The 16,900-nt window shown below is 39.5% G+C and overlaps 2 protein-coding genes across 2 annotated transcripts in view; one reads left to right on the top strand and one right to left on the bottom strand.

Annotated features, from left to right (window-relative positions):
* LOC115766822 (E3 ubiquitin-protein ligase highwire) overlaps positions 1-16,900 on the top strand; it is a 66,965-nt gene that overhangs the window by 34,635 nt on the left and 15,430 nt on the right. The window lies entirely within an intron of this gene.
* Positions 2,103-14,934, bottom strand: LOC115766900. Its single transcript, XM_030710977.1, has 6 exons — positions 14,345-14,934; positions 7,109-7,379; positions 6,087-6,241; positions 5,721-6,010; positions 4,153-5,264; positions 2,103-2,638 (listed from the first exon to the last, which is right to left on the bottom strand). Exons 1-6 carry the CDS (start codon positions 14,579-14,581, stop codon positions 2,178-2,180), a joined length of 2,526 nt encoding a protein of 841 aa, XP_030566837.1. The 5' UTR covers positions 14,582-14,934; the 3' UTR covers positions 2,103-2,177.

Raw genomic sequence — 16,900 nt, 5'->3', positions numbered from 1 at the left:
AAGCGTATGTAACAGCTTGCCTTAGCTGTTAGGTAACATAGCATCATCTGCTGACTGATTTGCCAGTGGCTTGGGGTCGAAGACTATGTAAATAAAATGTCAGTTAACATAGTAGACATATGTTAATTGAATTTAACATACCAAGCGTATGCTAACTGTAAGCTGTTGGGTGTATGCACTCCATAGCTGTTAAATTACATAGCTTATATAAGCCAAAAGTCTATATAACAGTACGTAAAGCATGTGGCTAGCTTACCATTAAATGTAAAGCCCCTGCTTACAGCTGTTAGACATAATCTACAAATGTAAACAATGCCTCACATGCCATACCATTCTGTTACTAAAAGCTGTTACGTGGTAACTGCAAGTAAAAGCACGAGACATTTTGAAATAACATTATCTGCGAATGTTAACTGTACTTAATACAAACCCTTTGCCCGCAGCACCTTATTGCTAGGAAGCAACACGCCGCACATCCTTTTATTTGCATTATCATAATGTATAAATGTTAATTACATCTGAGTCATAACTGCATATAGAAGCCAGCCAAAACTGTTCCAGCCAAAACTGTTTATGTAAATATCTTCAATATTTGTTAAGATAACATACAACGCACTCTCTTTACTAACAGCTGTAAAGTGACGAATGACGACAAACGCATTCCATAGCTGTTAAGAATCTGTAAGTCTATACTTTTACAGACTGAAACTCAACAGTACACTGTAGACTTAACATAATGTTAACCGAACACTGTTAGCCTCTTGAAAGAGTTCAAATAACTCTTTAAACCCCTATAATATGTCTACAAATTGTACATGGTTAATAAAAAGATCTATGCTCTGTGAGAAGCACAATCTTACACTGAATGTAATTAGCATAGTCTAAACGAAAATCCAGAACCGAATGCAAAGCAAGCTGATTGCGCTTGCAAATCAAGTTATTCAACAAAATGCAATGCATATACAATATATATATATATACATAAGTAATCATATTAACAAGCTGTCAGATGCCTTGCCCCGCCGTTAAATGTTCAACGGACTTTAACAAAACTTGGCTAGTGTGGCAAAATCTCCATTAATAATAAGTATGCCACACGCAAAGCGGCTTTTGTTTATGCAACCGAAGCATTTTCAACCCAATATGGCATCGCCTGTCTGGCAATTGTGACTCAGTGTTCAGCTCAAGCACTTTCTGTCGAAAATGTTGCTTTATATATAGTTCCCTATACACATCTGCAGGTGTCCAACATATCTAGAAAAGTGTTTCGTCTACAAACAGTCCAAAGTTACAAATTTTGTACATAAGAAAGTTTCTATCCCCAAGCTGAGAATTATATATATATATACATATATATATATATATGTATAGGTTTGTTAGGCAAATGTGACGTCATGAGCTTGGCGAACTTGGTTGTCTGCGCGTTGAACCAGCAAGTGCGCAGTCGCCGGTTCAAATGCAGCAGCAATTTCACAAGAAATGTAGTTCGCATCCCCGAGAAAAGGAAAAACAAAATCAATTTTATACAATTTTTTGTTTTTTTTTTTTTTCTTTAAATAAATTACAACAGATTAATAGTAGAATAAATCGTGACATGTGTATGCAGCAGCTGAAGGAGACGCATATTATATCTAATCGGGAAAGAAAACTAGCCCACTTTTGTGACACTTTTTTCGGTGGGGAAAATCAAAATTGGAGCATGTGAAAATTCTTGGTTTTTCCTGTATTAAATCGGCCGGAAATACGACTTTCGCTTTCAAGGCAACAAGAGTTTAAGTTCGTTTTCTTGTCTTTGATTGTGAATGCTTTGCCTTCAACTAATGAGAAAGTAAGGATATGTTCGACACACCGAAGAACTGATACCCTTTTAGACATTGGCTCTTAAATGCTGAGTTTGATATATTGGCAAAAACAGTATAAAAAAAACTGTCAAATATATAGTGGTCCGATCTGGAGCTAGCTAAAAACTGAGAGACTAGTTAGCACAGAGACAGACAGACAGATGGACTTGGCTATATCAACTCGGCTGATCTGGTATATATGTATATAGTTAATGGGTTTTGCGAATATCTCCTTCTATGCGCTGCACATGTCATGACAAAAAAAAGAGGGTATACAAATAAAATATTGTTTTTGTTTAGTTATCACAAGTGTTTTTGTTATAATATTGGTTAGTTTTAGGCATCAACGTATTCTATTTCGTCGATTTTGACAGTCTCATCACTCCCCCCCGAATGATTTGAGCCAGAATCTGGCGGCAGCGCAGCCATATCCTCCATGGCGGCCAGGCTGGCGGCTCCGTCCAGATACTGAAAGCTTCGCATGGTGTTGTGATTGCTGGGAAAGCGAGCCGGGCTGCCGTTGGTGGAGCTGGACTGATGACTGATGGGATGCAATTGTGACATCTCGAGATCTGGACGCATATCGCGTGCATGGCGTTGCGTTAACGGCTGGGCGGAGAATGTTGTTGTTAACAGTATGGGCGTGGCATCGGCAGTTTGACGCCAAACGGGCGTAGCATAGCTGGCATTGCTAACATTGCTCACACTACGGACGGCGCGCTCCTGGACTATGGGTTGGCGCTGCAACTGGGCGTACTGCGGCAAAGCCTCCTGATCTTGTGGCATATCGCTCGCATCTGCAATTCGAGCGGAGAGCAATCGATTAGTTGACATACATATTTGCATAGCTGTTGGTCAGTTAGTGAGGAGGTTGAGAGAATCTGCGCCCGAGAGCGAGTGTGAGTGGAAGAGAGCAAATGTCCCAATAGCTAGAGAGACAGCGAGAATGAGAACAAATATTCAACAGGTAGAGAGAGAGGGCGAGAGAGAGAGAGAGAGAGAGAGAGAGAGAGGGCGAGAGAGAACCGACACCAAGGTTTACTACAAATCAGAATTTTACAAATTTAATACCTTTTTGGTTAATGCGTTCCATAAATGTGCCTTGCTCTTAGTACCTGTGCATACTTTTGTGTGCGTGTGTGTGCCTATGTGTGTGTGTGTGTGTGTGTGTGTGCCTATGTGTGTGTGTGTGCGTGTTTGTGTGCATTATCATTGCCTATCGTATTAACAAAATGCATTCCACATATTCCACTTTCGTGTTTAGTAGACATCAAATAATGCGTATTTTGCATTTGTGGAACGCATGTGGATCTTGTATGGATCGCGTTTTTATCTTACATGCTTACGCTTCTCAATGTGCCCAGCTTTTGTTATACATGGGGTTTGGATCGTATGCGTGTATCCCCTGTGGACTATATGTGGATTCCAAGTCATGTTTACACATACGATGTGCCCAGCTTTTGCAATTATTGCGTGTTGAAATTCATGTATGGATCGCTTGTGGATCCTATGTTTAGCTTCAGTCGGCTCTGTTTAATGTGCATCGCAAGTGTTTATGCATTTCAATGTGCCCAGCTTATGCAATTATTTTTCGTCACATTTGAAGTGTGCTACGTATGTGTGGATTCTATGTTTCAAGTGTTTGCATTATCGAGCTGTGTTTATTGTGGATCCCATGCTAGGTACCAACTGATTTTAGGACATTCGGTGTGCCCAGCTTTGGCAATTATCTTGCATTGCATTTTCTGTGTGGATCATACACATGGATTCCATGTTTTGAGTGCTTGTGTTATCTTGTGGATCGCATGTGGATTCCATGTTATAAGTGTGATTTGATCGACCAAAGCTGTTGCACTTGTGTGTTGCATTACAGGCGTGGATCACATGTGGATCCCATGTGGAACGCATGTATACGTGCGCTGCTTACTATTAACTAACAATGTGTTGTGTTGTGTATCGTGTTTGTTGCTCAAAATATGTTAGTTTTTTTGGTTTTTGTTGTTGTTGTTGTTGTTGTGTTTAGTATATAGAATACATTGTTAATTTTGGTACAACAGATACATGGATATAGCATAAAGAAATATTTAACAAAATACAATTGTGTTTGCCAGTTAAGTATCATAAAACTGGGCACACAAAAGAATTTCGGATTAATTATAAAATATATGCGCACAGCCAAAAAATTATAAAAAAAATTAGATGCGTAAATTGCACATCAAAAAAATAGATATATATATATATATATATATGCATATATAATCAGGAATAATCGTGTGGAACAGCATTTGCTACGCTCAATTGCCATACTCACTGGCTTCTGAATTGTAGGGCTCCGAGTAGAAGGAGGTGGCCGCCGCGTCCATTGGATCCGATGGCAATGAATATTGTGCGGGTAGCAATGGTTCGGCATAGATGGGCTCCTGATCGTTTGATTCGTGCGTTGGCGCTGTGGGCAGCGGTGAGTGCTGATGATGATGTTGCTGATGATGATGTTGTTGCTGATGATGATGATGATGATTGGCAAGTGTATAATTGTCGTCATCTTTTTTACTGTGCGCCGTTGCCATATGATTGGCTAGCACACGATTCGATGCATCAGATAATTTTTTCAAATGCTGCGTCAGCTGCATAATCGCATTCGAGCATTGTTCGGGCGTTAGCCTGTTGCTGGTCAATTTCTTGATTAGCTTTTTGGCCACGCTATCGTCCGATCGCATTGACAATCTCTCATGATCCTTTTCCAATATATTGCGATCCGTATCCGACAAAATGCAAGTGTCGCGCTGGCGTCTACATTTGCATTTGCCGCACAAATAACACGCAGCGAGCACAAACGCGCCGCAGCCCAATATGGCAACGAATACAATCAGTATAACCATGTCGTTCGAGATGCCCTTCATTTGTTGTTCGCGCTCCTGTTCCGTATAGAAATTGTCGCGATACCATTTCATGGTATGACCGCCAATGCAGCGCAACGTGGTCCGATTGATGCCGCACACCTCGTTCACGTAACGCCGCAAATGCACCTGGCTGGCATTGAAGCATCTGTCCAAACGCTTGCCCAGCTGGCAATAGAGCTCCGAGCTGAGATCATGATCGGTCAGCGTGGGCAGCCAGCGTTTGGCATCGTCACAGCTGCACTCATGATCCACGGTTATTGCGCGCACCTCACAATTGCTAAAGTTGAGGCTATTCGGCTGCGGATTGCCCAGCCAATTGTTAACGAACGTGCAATTGGTACGCTTGCGTTGATCCTGATTCAGTTGCATGGCCGCAAAGTTGCCAAAATGATTGTCCTCGATCGCAATTAGCTCGCCATTGTTCACATGGATCCAGTTATCGCCCAGATACTTAATCCAGTTCCTTTCGAAATACACAAAGACGCTGTGCACCAATATCGCGTCCTCCTTGATCGTATCAATGCTGCAAGTGAACAACGAGAAGGTTTCAATTAATTTGCGGGCTTACAGTTAACAGAATATGGAGGAACTAGCGCTTAATCCGGCCCTTTGCAGCTGGCAAGTTGTGTTACTTTTTCACACATTTATCGCACCTAGATGGGATCAAATCCAACCGTTCTATGCTATACGTTAGCCTAGACACCTAGACACTTTATCTTAATCCACTGCTGGGGACTATTGTGAATATACTCGTATATTAGGAATATTGTGGAATCATATCTATCTGCGAATGAGAACTCAGAGTACAGTCGCATTTATACAGACGAACATACGATAATCGATATCTTATCTTATGCTATACTTCCTTCTTTCTCTTTGTCTTTATCTCTTGTTAAGCGTGAATATAAACCCAAGCGTTGCGTATTCCTATTTCTGCCAGACAAAGAGCTATTCTCAATAACTTGTCTTATGCACTCACGTATTCTCCTTGAGCGTCAGCTTGGATATGCCGCTGCCCATGATGGCTTTGCTGTCGATGGTGCCGATCTGTGTGCCCGTAATGGAGACGTGCTCGCTGAACAGTTTGCTGGTGAGGGCACGCTCCTCGATTTTCCCGATGCGACAGTTCTCGAAGGCCAGCTGATTGATGTTGGTCACATCGAAGGCCTGGCTCTGAACGCTGCCAATGGTGCAATTGATGAAGACGATTTTATTCATCGATACATCGAATCTGTTGATGTGCTTGATGTGCGCGTTTTCGATATGCAGCTGCAATTATTGAATGAGATTATTTTGTTATAAAATAGTTTCACATTGAATAGATTTAACTATTTGTTATGCTCACGTTCACGTAGGACTTGAGAATCGGATTGAAGGACTTCTCGTTTATCACCAGACTGCGTATGTTCGTAAAATTGCACGACATGTTCATATTGATGAAGGCATTCGAGAACAATACCAACAAATCGCTGTTCTCCACACGTAGCTTGATCTCACCACCTGTCAGAATAGAGAGAGAGAGAGAGGGAGACTGCTTTAAGTATGTCTAATTGCGCCTATTTAGTTCAATGAATCCCTTCCTGCTACTTAATTAAATTGTCTAAACACAATCATTCGTCTTTTCGTCTCTTCTATTTATGATATTGGAGTTCAAAGCTTTTCCTAGCTAGCTTTTAGCTTACAGCTGAATATATGATCAATCATATTAAAGCTCTTTTACATATTCCAACTTTTTGTAGCTTTAAGTAATATGCAAAGCTTTGGCTAAGTAAGTCTTGCTTACTAAAAATTTGCAAGCTTTTGTTTTGAGCTTTAAGTGGCATTAAAAGCTCTTTATCTACAGTTTAAGCTTAAGGCTTTAAGAAATAAATACTGTTGCAGCTTTTCGCTATTCAAAGCTTTTTATTTTGCTTTTATGTTGATATTAAAAACTTTACCTAGTTGTTCCTCAAAATATTGAAGCTTGCTTAAAGCTCTCTTAAGTTTGTCCACACATGAAAAAAGCCTTCTTTCATGTGCTTTAGCTTTATTGTAAGCTTCTCACTAACAACGTAAAGCTTTAGCAGCAAGATTAAAGCTTTGTATTATAAATACTACTCGAGCTTCTTATTAATTTTCGTTTCTTTAGTGTCATGTCATGCTATCTATTCAGAATATTAAAGCTTGCTTAAAGCTTTTTAAACTTTCTGCACACTTAAAAGCTTTTCAAGTTATTTTAAGACCCATCTATATCCGTTTTAAGCTTTAATGTGCTTCAGTTTTTTAGCTGGTATTATTTAGTTTTATTTTGAGCTTCTCACTAACAACTTAAAGCTTAATCGACTTTACGTATGCTTGTTTACAAACAAGAATAGTTCGTTAACTCACCTGAGAGCGAATAGTTGCGCACAAATACAGAGCTAACGCCGAGTATCTGCAGATCCGGATAGCCAGCCAGATTGCCGCGAAAGGCGTTATCTATTAATTCCACCTGATCATTGCCATTGGGTATATTCGGTCCCTTGACCACAAACCGATTGACGCGATTCTGCTGAAAGAGGCCGCCATGCAGTTCAAATTCAGTTCGATCCGTCAGCGTCAGTTCCATGCCGTTGATATTTGTCGGCACCGAGTACCTACTGTCCAATATGGGCGACAGCTGCGAGGAGAAACAGAGAGAGAGAGGGAGAGAGAGTGTGTGAGAGAGAGAGAGAGAGAAACTCAGTTTTGCCCCACTAGGGCAGAGCCACAGAGACAGAGGCGTGGCAGACCAGACACCATGCCACTTTTTCTTTTTTTGCATGCTGCTTGTGGCAAATATTTCTATGTTTGCCCTAACAAAGGGTCTCACGATTTTGTCAAGCTCCAGACCAACTATTGAGCAAATATACCAAATCGATAAATATCGATATATAATAACACAATTTGAGGTTAGCTTATGATAATATAATCCGTTATGTCGCTTCTTTTTGTGTAAAAATAATATTAGTTTCATTCAAGATCGATAAATATCGATAAACACTTCCTGTGAGAGATTTAGGATAATATATCGATAGGCATATGTTTATATATGTTGCTCCAAACATCGATAACTATCGTTTTCACTTAGCTTATGTTACTTAACTTAACTTTTACCGCATAATTTGTTGGTGTTCTATAAATCTCTTATAATTCTTGCAGTGCGAGTTATTGTTCGCTGCAAAATCGATAAATATCGATAAAGAATATACGATACTTTCATTAATTATGGCAAAATATCAATTCTTTTGTCTCGTTGCCATCCAAAACGATAACTATCGATATAGTCTAACTTTTGGTTTAGGGTATTACAACTTGGACTCGAACTCGTTTCCACTTTTGGCGTTTAGTTACTTTTTATGTGCTGCTCCGTTGTCGATGTGACGCTTGACTTACATTTCTTGTGCCCGGGTGCTTGCTATTATTTTTAAATGTCTGTTGTCGCGACAACAACAACAACAACGACAACGACGACAACAATTGCAGCTTTGCTGCAGACAACGGCAAGTTGACCGCAACGTTCATTGCTCCAGCCCCAACAGAGACATTGCACGAATGTGTGCGAGAGCAATTTTCTTATTAAATTAAAGGAAAATAGTTTGACTTCCAAGTGCTGGGGTGACAACAACAACAACAACAACAGCAGCAGCAACAACAACAACAACAACAACGTGCTGGTTACTGACGTTCGTGTTGTTGATTGTCAGATTGTTGGACTCGAGTCTCAGTTGGCAAGTGCGACTCTTTGTACCCTTGCAGAGGGTATTCAAATTTGTGTAATGCCCCAGCTGGAGACATCTCCGATTGCATATGGTATATATATATATATATATATATATATATATATTCTAGATCAGCAGCCGAGTTGACTTGCGAACTAATCTTCCAGTTGTAAGGCCAGATCCGTCTTTCTGCTGCAGACATTACATATCTGAGAATTGGCCGGATCGTGGCACTATATCTATATAGCTGTCATAGTAACAATCGTAACTCCACCTTAACAAGTTTCACTATGCTTATCATATATATATATATATACATGTATGTATGTATATATCATAATAATACACAGTTATTAATTAGCTTCAAATTCCGAGCGTGAGTCTTGGCGCTAGCAAAAGTTTCACTTCCCACAAAGCATAAAAGTTTATAGTTTATAGATCTAAATGGAAATAAGTAAACATAATTAATTAAATTTATCTATTTACGAAACGCCAGAGTTTTTTGTGCCTTGTTTTTTATGCAAAGTTTATAAATTCTTGCGGCAATAATAAAATATATTTATTTGTTTAGTTAACAAAAGCAACAAAGCCAAACCGGAAGGTTTCCATATTCGCAAATTATTTTCTTTTATTTTTTACTAACAAAATTTATTTTTCCGCTTTCCGTTCTTGAAACCGGATGCGAAATCTATTAATATTATTTTTTATTTATTTTTATTTTTTTTTTTTACAAGACACGCACACACTGCGAAAATGGGACTTTCACGACGAACATATGTTATGTTACATATTAACATATGTTATGTTACATAATTATGTTAAGTAACATAATTATGTTATGTGCTACGTGCTGTTAACTTTCTGCCTCAGCATAGATCGCAATCAATTGCAATCAATTTAGATAATCTTATGACACACACTCTCTCTCTCTTTCTCTCTCTCTCTCTCTCTCTCTCTCCCTCTCTCCCTCTCTCTCTCTCCCACTCACACACTCGACAGAGCTATGCAAAGTTATTGTTGGAAATTAGCTGGTCTACGTGCAAAGTTAAATGTCTGCTTGGCTTCCGCGTAATTGTCGTAAATCCAACTAAGCGTCGCCTGCCATATTTGTTATATATATACATATATATGTATATACATAGTTACTCTTAGTTGTAAATCGCAATATCTGATCTATTCATGGCATCATACCGATTTATATAGTTATATATCCATAAATAATGAAGTGCATAAAGAATATCTGGATAAGCATTATCTGATATAGTTTAAAGCTTGTATGGGACCTTGAACCGAATTCTTCACAAAACCCTCAACTATTTATTTTGTTTATAATATTTTAGGTCCAATGATCCAAAATCGGCCCGACTCTAGTTATATTTGCTTTATAAAAAGATATGTATTTTACAAGCTATTCCAATCAATCGCAATCATATGGCATATAAAGACATATATCCGACAACATATCTCTCGCCTAGTATATTTTTTCCACTCGTCAGAAATGTGTCCTATCCTATGTGTAACTATAACTAACGGTAAATAAATAAACAATAATGTCAAATTAAAGTCAATAATGAATCACAGAGCGATTGCTGTGGTTTGCGCGCAGCTGCGACAATTTCCGGAATTCTTTGCGACGCAACAATTGTTGCCACGCATCTCTCTCTCTCTCTCTCGCTCTCTCGCTGCCGACCCCGTCGCCGCGACAAACACCGCACTTGCCCGCACTTTGCGTCCACCTTCCTTCCCCACCCCTTCTCCTGCTCACCCTCCCCGCCCGTACTCTTCGCTCTTGTCCATGTATTCTGCATATATTTTCAGACATTTGCGGTTTATTATTGTTATCATTCATATTAATGTGGCTGCCAGCTATTGTTGTTTGTTTGTTTGTTTGTGTGCGTGTGTGTCTGTGCGTGTCGTCCCCCCCCCCCCCCCTGTTGTTGTTTTATTGCATTTAGTTTACAACCCATCACTCAGCTTGCGATCGGCTTTGCTTTGGGCGCAATTTCTTTCAATTGCTCCAGTTTTTTGTTTCTCTTCTCTTTTCTTTTTTTTCAGTTTTCTGTTTTCTTCTTATTTCGTTTTCGTTTCTTGCAAAGCGGAAATTTCAATTAAGTTCTGCTTTGTTATCTCTCGATGGATTAGCTGTAAACTTGCATATATCAACTTTTGAGAGGGCTTCGCATACATACATGCACACATGCATACATGCATACTTGCACACATGCATACGTGCATACATGCATACATATACACATGTACATATGCATACATGCACACATGTACACATGCATACATGCACACATGTACACATGCATACATGCACACATGCATACATATATGCATGTGTTTATATGTATTAGGGCCCACTTGTAAGGCATTATCTATATTTAGAGAACTTCTCTGTGCAGCATTTGTGTGCTTTTAACTTTGTCTCGCTTCTTCTCGCTTTTCATCTGCTGCTTATTCTTCTTCTTCTTGTTGTTGTTGTCCCACCGACTGCACTTTTCCCAATTTTCCAGCGCATTTTTTGTCGTCGTCGCATTTATATTTAGAGCCCAGCAACTGGAAGTTATCGAAATACATATATATACATTTATATATATATATATTTATATATATGTAATATATGTGTATATAGGTAAAGAGGCGGGGCGGGGCGCTGTGGGCGAAAATAGCAGCCGACATTCGGCTGCATATATGTTTGCATGTTTGCATATGTGTGCGTGTGTGTGTGTATGTGTGCATATATATACGACATAAATAAGCCAAACTGAAAATCAATTTAAAATAAATTATGATGTGCATTTGCGTTGAAGTTTTTCGCGGCACATGGTGAGAATATTTTACAGTTTTCTTCTTCTTGCTGTTGTTGTTGTTGTTTTAGTTAAAAGAGGAACAACAACTCACGCACACACACACACGCACGCACACATCTGCACACACACACACGCACACACATGTGTGTGCCTTATGGCGTGGCAGGATTTTCCAATAGCCGAGCGCACAGCAAGCGACCTTTTTTTTTTTCTGTGGCTCACGTGCGCGTATCTGTCAGATACAATTGTATCTGCAAGTCTACGTGAGCCACAGATTGTCCGGCCAAACTGTTGCCCAGCCCCGATAAGAGTCGGAGTCGTTCTGGTGTATCAAAAGCAAACATTTCCCGATCATTGTATGTACATAATATATATATAAGTTTCCTATGTCTTTCCACCTTTGGCCAATTATCAGCTGATTATGCTCAAAAAAGGGCGAGCATATTGATGGAATGCCATTTCTTGGGCTTATCTTCAGTTTATTTTACTTAATTGCAGTCGAAATTCAATTGAAAAATCAACATATCCAAAGTATTATGCATATAAATACAAGAATCCACCCAAACGGGTGAAAAATGAGCGAAAAAATGACGACAAGAGCCGTGCAATGCCTGGCAATACTCTTTAAAAATGATCACAATTTGCAAATCAATTGAAAATGTTTTTCCGAATATTCACAAAGAGGAAAACATTTGTTCAATTGAATTTATGCTTGAATTGGAATTTGGACTATATTTTCTGGCACTTCGTTGACTTGATGAGATATCTTTTTAGTTTCTTGCATAACATACAGATTATAAAGACGCATCGCAATTGCCATTGGATCTGGGTGGAAGATGATTTTTGGAGCATTCAAATGGATCTATAACTAGACTATGACTGTATATATATACTACATATAGTTTGTCTAGCTCTCGTGCCCATTTCCCATTTCCCATATCCATTTCAATTTCAATTTCCACTCGCATTTAAGTTTTAAGTAGTTTTAGTACCCATTTCAATGGTATTTAAACAGTCATATTCCTAAAACAAACACACTCAACGAGATAGCGTGAGACAGAGAGAGAGAGAGAGAGAGAGAGAGACACTTCGAAGCAATCTGCCCGTCTCGCTCTAGAGCGCGTTGCATGTTATTTATGTGCCTCGCATTGGAAAACTAAACATTTTGTTGATTTCAAAATGTGAACAAATTCGTGCGTATTTTGAGCGCTTTGATACCCTGTAGATAATGTAAATAGCTTTTTGAGAGTTTAATTAGCACACGTTTATTTCATGTTATCGATAAAGTTATCGGGCGTTACAATTCGATCGATAAATATCGATCGATCGGAAATTTGCAAATATTTTTAACTTTTTCTTTTATTTTTTATGAAACAAACGAGTTTATTTACCTTCTTTTACTGTTATGTGCTTTCGTTATCTGATTATAAAAAAATATCGATAAATCTTCAGGCTGGGATTTGGCTTTTCAGTGGGCATAACTCACAGATTATAAGAGCTCGTTGCAACAAATTAACAAATGTATAAGGCAAACAAGTTTATTAAACAAGCTTTTCCTTTAATATTCGATACGATAGTTATCGGTCGTTTTGACAACATCGATAACTATCGGTTGGCCATGCGCCTTTTAACGTAATTTAGCTAGCGAATTGATCATTTCAAATCTTTTCAACATTTTATTAAACAACGAACCAGTTAATTACTTTTCCGCTTTAGCTTTTCTCATTTCCATTGGCTTTTTAGTGAGCATAGCTAAAAGATTACAGAAGATCGAAAAGCTAGAAAAGCTATAAGAGCATAACATTTAAAACATATCAGGAATATTTAACTTATCGAATAGCTTTCTGCTTCACATCATGGATTTCAAGACTTGGTTCTTTGAGCATAGAACCAAGAACTACTTCTTGTCGCAGATACAGATACAGAAATAGATACAGATACAGATACAGATACAGCTGCAGATACAGCTAAAGTATAGGCAGATACATATTAACAAACGTTTGACTTCTATTTTGTACTCACAGTAAACTCTCCCTAAACATTCCTTGATTGTTTCGTTAACTTTGCACAGTAACCCACATGAAGGGGGAGTGAGTGGGGGGGGGGGGGGGGGGGGGGGGGGGGGTTGGTGGAAAAGTCAAGAGTTCTATAGGCATATGCATTTTTAGCTATCTTCAAAATGCCGACACACACACACACACACACACACACACACACACACACACACACACACACACACACACACACACACACACACACAATCGCACACATCAGCTGTCACGCCATTCGAGCGACGGCGCCACGCCCACTTCCGGTTAAACGCGCTTGCCTCGATTTAGTTAAAAGTTATAGTTAAATTTATCAGCAGCAGCAAAATGCATCCGGAAGCAGGCGGCGACAACAACAACAACAACAACAAAAGCAACAAAAGCGAATCGCGCCCCAAAACTTGCAGCAGACAGAAGAACCAAAGATAGACGGACAGAGAGAGACACGCACGCACACACACATACGCACACACACATACGCACACCTGCCTTACACCTGATTCATTAACATAACCAGTTGAACTGGTTGCTTTATTGTTCTTTTGAGCTGGTTCGTTTTGTGAGTTTATTTACGTTTTGAATCTTTGACAAACGAGTGCGCACAACTACATGCACACACACGCACACACATACATGCACACATACATACATATATATATATTTGTATGTATATAAGCATATATGCAGACAAAATTGGCATACACTTGCCAAAAGTCTGTGGGCCAAGACGGCATAACAATGCGTTCCATTAAAGAGGCAACTGTTCCGATATGTGCACAAATATGTGCACACAGGCGGCACTCGCTAAAACGCACCCATCATAAATGGTTATAGTTAACGAGATCAAGAGTCAGAGTAGAAGTCAAGTGAAGTTGTTTTACTTTCATTTTATTTTATTTTTTGTTTCACATTTGCAAGCGAAATTTTCGCATTAGCGCGCTTTTACTGTAGAATTGCGCGCTTTTACTGTAGAACTGGTGGGAACAGTTCGACAAACTAAACTCAATTGGGTACACTTACCGATTTGTTATGCGCATAGTCGCATATAACCGTTAGGCCGTGACAATGGCAGGGTATGCATATGCTTTGCGGCCCCCCCTCGCCCGCATCTCTGCTGCCGCGCCTGATGCTGTGAACAGCAGCAGCAGCATCTGCGCTAGCGCCAGCCAAGTGCAGACAGAGAAAAACCAATGTCCAGCGCATGATCGCGGCTTTGGCGCTGTTCCCACTGCTGGAGGGGGGCAACCGCTTCTCCATGTTGAGTTATCTCTTCCTTTGGACTGTTCTGTCTCTCCGTCTCTCCCTCTCTCTCTCTCTCTCTCTGTGTTGGGTGTTGTTGTTGGGGTTTGGAGTTGAGAAAGTTCGTTGTTTATCTTCTTCTTCGTTTTTGTCTTGCTGTTGTTGTTTTTGTTGTTTCTTGAAGATTTTGCACTTTTGCTACCGATTGATTCACAGCTTGCGACTACACATGCAATATATACATATGTTTATATATATATGTGTGTGTGTGTTTGTGGTTGTGTTTAAGAATTTCGTCAAAATCTTCTTTTACTCATATAATATATACACATTAATGTTGCTCGTCATCAACAGAAATATTATTTTTTTTTTTCAACACAAAACAGAATAAGAAAAAAAAAGTTTTGAATTCATAAACTCGTTAAAAAAAAAAAAAGAAAATACTAATTTTTCGCCGTATTAAACAAGACGCTCGTCAGCCCAGCTGCCGCACACAACCGTTCGTTGCCGAATTTCAATGTAGACTGATCGACACAACGTTCGAAGTCGTCGCTAGTTGAAGTCGAAACTGACGTTCTCTCTCTCGCTCTCTTCTAACGATTGCCTATGCGTTCGTCATGCGTGTGCTTGCTTTTCGCTCTTTTTGAAGCAGCGCAGCTAGCGAGCAGGCAGACAGCGTTTACTTTTAATATTTCTTTAGCTGATCTTATTTAAGCTCTCAACTGGCTCTCCTGCTCACGCTCTCTGACGTTTTTTTTGTTCGCTGCCATTCATGTAATTGGCTCTCTTGGAATCAGCTGAGAGAAATATGCGGTTCTTAAGTTTTCTTATGTTTTCTTTTCGTTATGACAAAGAAAAGCAAACAACACAAGTACAATTGATTGTGTGTGTGTGTGTGTGTGTGTGTGTGTGTGTGTGTGTATTTGTATAGGGACATGTTTGTTCTTGTCTGGCGATAAATCGCAGCCACAAATCCGTTTGATAAGAGATTCATCAATAAGCAGCTATGTATGTATGTATGCATATACATACATACATATGAACATATGTAAATGCACATATGTATAAGAAAATTGTACTTACACTTCTCTTTGGCTGGAAATTTAGCATGCTTGACATTAATCGAATTTTATTTATAGGCTATTATCATATATTAAAGTTTTGTAAATTGAAAAGTGGGCTCTAAGTGGAAATTATTTATAGCTCATGCGATGCATGCCATAAACTGTCTCAGAGAGCAGTTTAAGGGTATTTCAATTGGGTGACATATGTATGTATGCATGCATGCATCTATGTATGTGTGTGTGTGTGTGTGTGTGTGTGCCCCTGGCCGTTACTTAATTGCAGCTATTTAGAGAGTCTGAGACCCATTGACAATATCTGCTTAGGGTCCGTGTAAGTGGAGCGCGCGACTTGGCAATCAATTTGCGTTCCATTTGCTGTGACTCTGGCACTATTCAGCGGATGTTGCCCCCTTCCCCTCTCTCAACCACCCTCTCTCTCTCTTTCGTTAAGTCATTGCAACTGTCAATGCGGGCTCAACTGTTCCTAGCCCTTAGTTGAATCGGTGATTCAATTGTCAATTTTGGCTATTACTTAATTTCTCATACATATGTATATGCATACATATATGTATATAGACTTGTCTGCATGTAGACCTAGACGAACCGAACTGGGTATCATGCTCGATTTCACAACTGCCCCATCATGCCCATCATTTTTTTGCGACTCAATCCATTTCACTAGTAAATTCAAACAAGTAAGAGGTTCTAGTCGGGAGCTCCCGACTAGGGGATACCCTGAACCCTCTTCTTTCAACATCAAATGCATATATATGTATATTCTACTTAAGAAGATATATGTCAAGTTTGGTGGGGATATCGATATTGATTTTTATCGATTGCTTCGAAACGGAGTAAGTTATCGATTATTGGAAACAAACTCGATCTGCGCATCTACAACTAAAATTTCAAGTCTCTAGCTCTTATAGGTTCTGAGATCCTTTGACTCATACATACGGACAGACGGACAGACGGACGGACGGACAGACAGACAGGCGGACATGGCTAGATCGACGATGCTGATCAAGAATATATATACTTTATGGGATCGGAGAAGCTTCCTTCTGCCTGTTACATACATTGCGCCCAAATACTGAACTACATATATATGTAAACATATATATGTAAAAACCTAAGCAATATGGGCTGAACTTGGAAGTTTCAAATGTTTTCTTAAACCAGCTGAAATTCTGCTCGACATGTTTTGAATGCGCTTCGTCAGGTGCCAAAGTCCAGCTGGGTCTCGCGTCTCTCTCGCACTTTACTGACTGCACGA

The sequence above is a fragment of the Drosophila novamexicana genome, unplaced genomic scaffold, assembly GCF_003285875.2.
Source record: "Drosophila novamexicana strain 15010-1031.04,08,12 unplaced genomic scaffold, DnovRS2.1 tig00001270-arrow-arrow-pilon, whole genome shotgun sequence".
Taxonomy (NCBI): domain Eukaryota; kingdom Metazoa; phylum Arthropoda; class Insecta; order Diptera; family Drosophilidae; genus Drosophila; species Drosophila novamexicana.
Note: the sequence above shows the minus strand (reverse complement) of the source record. Positions and strands in the feature narration are given on the sequence as shown.

What these genes read in the sequence shown, in the direction of transcription:
- LOC115766900 (XM_030710977.1), bottom strand. Translation starts at nt 14,581, where the DNA reads ATGGAGAAGCGGTTGCCCCCCTCCAGCAGTGGGAACAGCGCCAAAGCC. An exon ending in TTCTCAAGTCCTACGTGAAC is followed by an intron (nt 6,011 to 6,086) that starts GTGAGCATAACA and finishes CAATAATTGCAG; the next exon opens with CTGCATATCGAAAACGCGCA. An exon ending in GCCCTACAATTCAGAAGCCA is followed by an intron (nt 2,639 to 4,152) that starts GTGAGTATGGCA and finishes CTCGAATTGCAG; the next exon opens with ATGCGAGCGATATGCCACAA.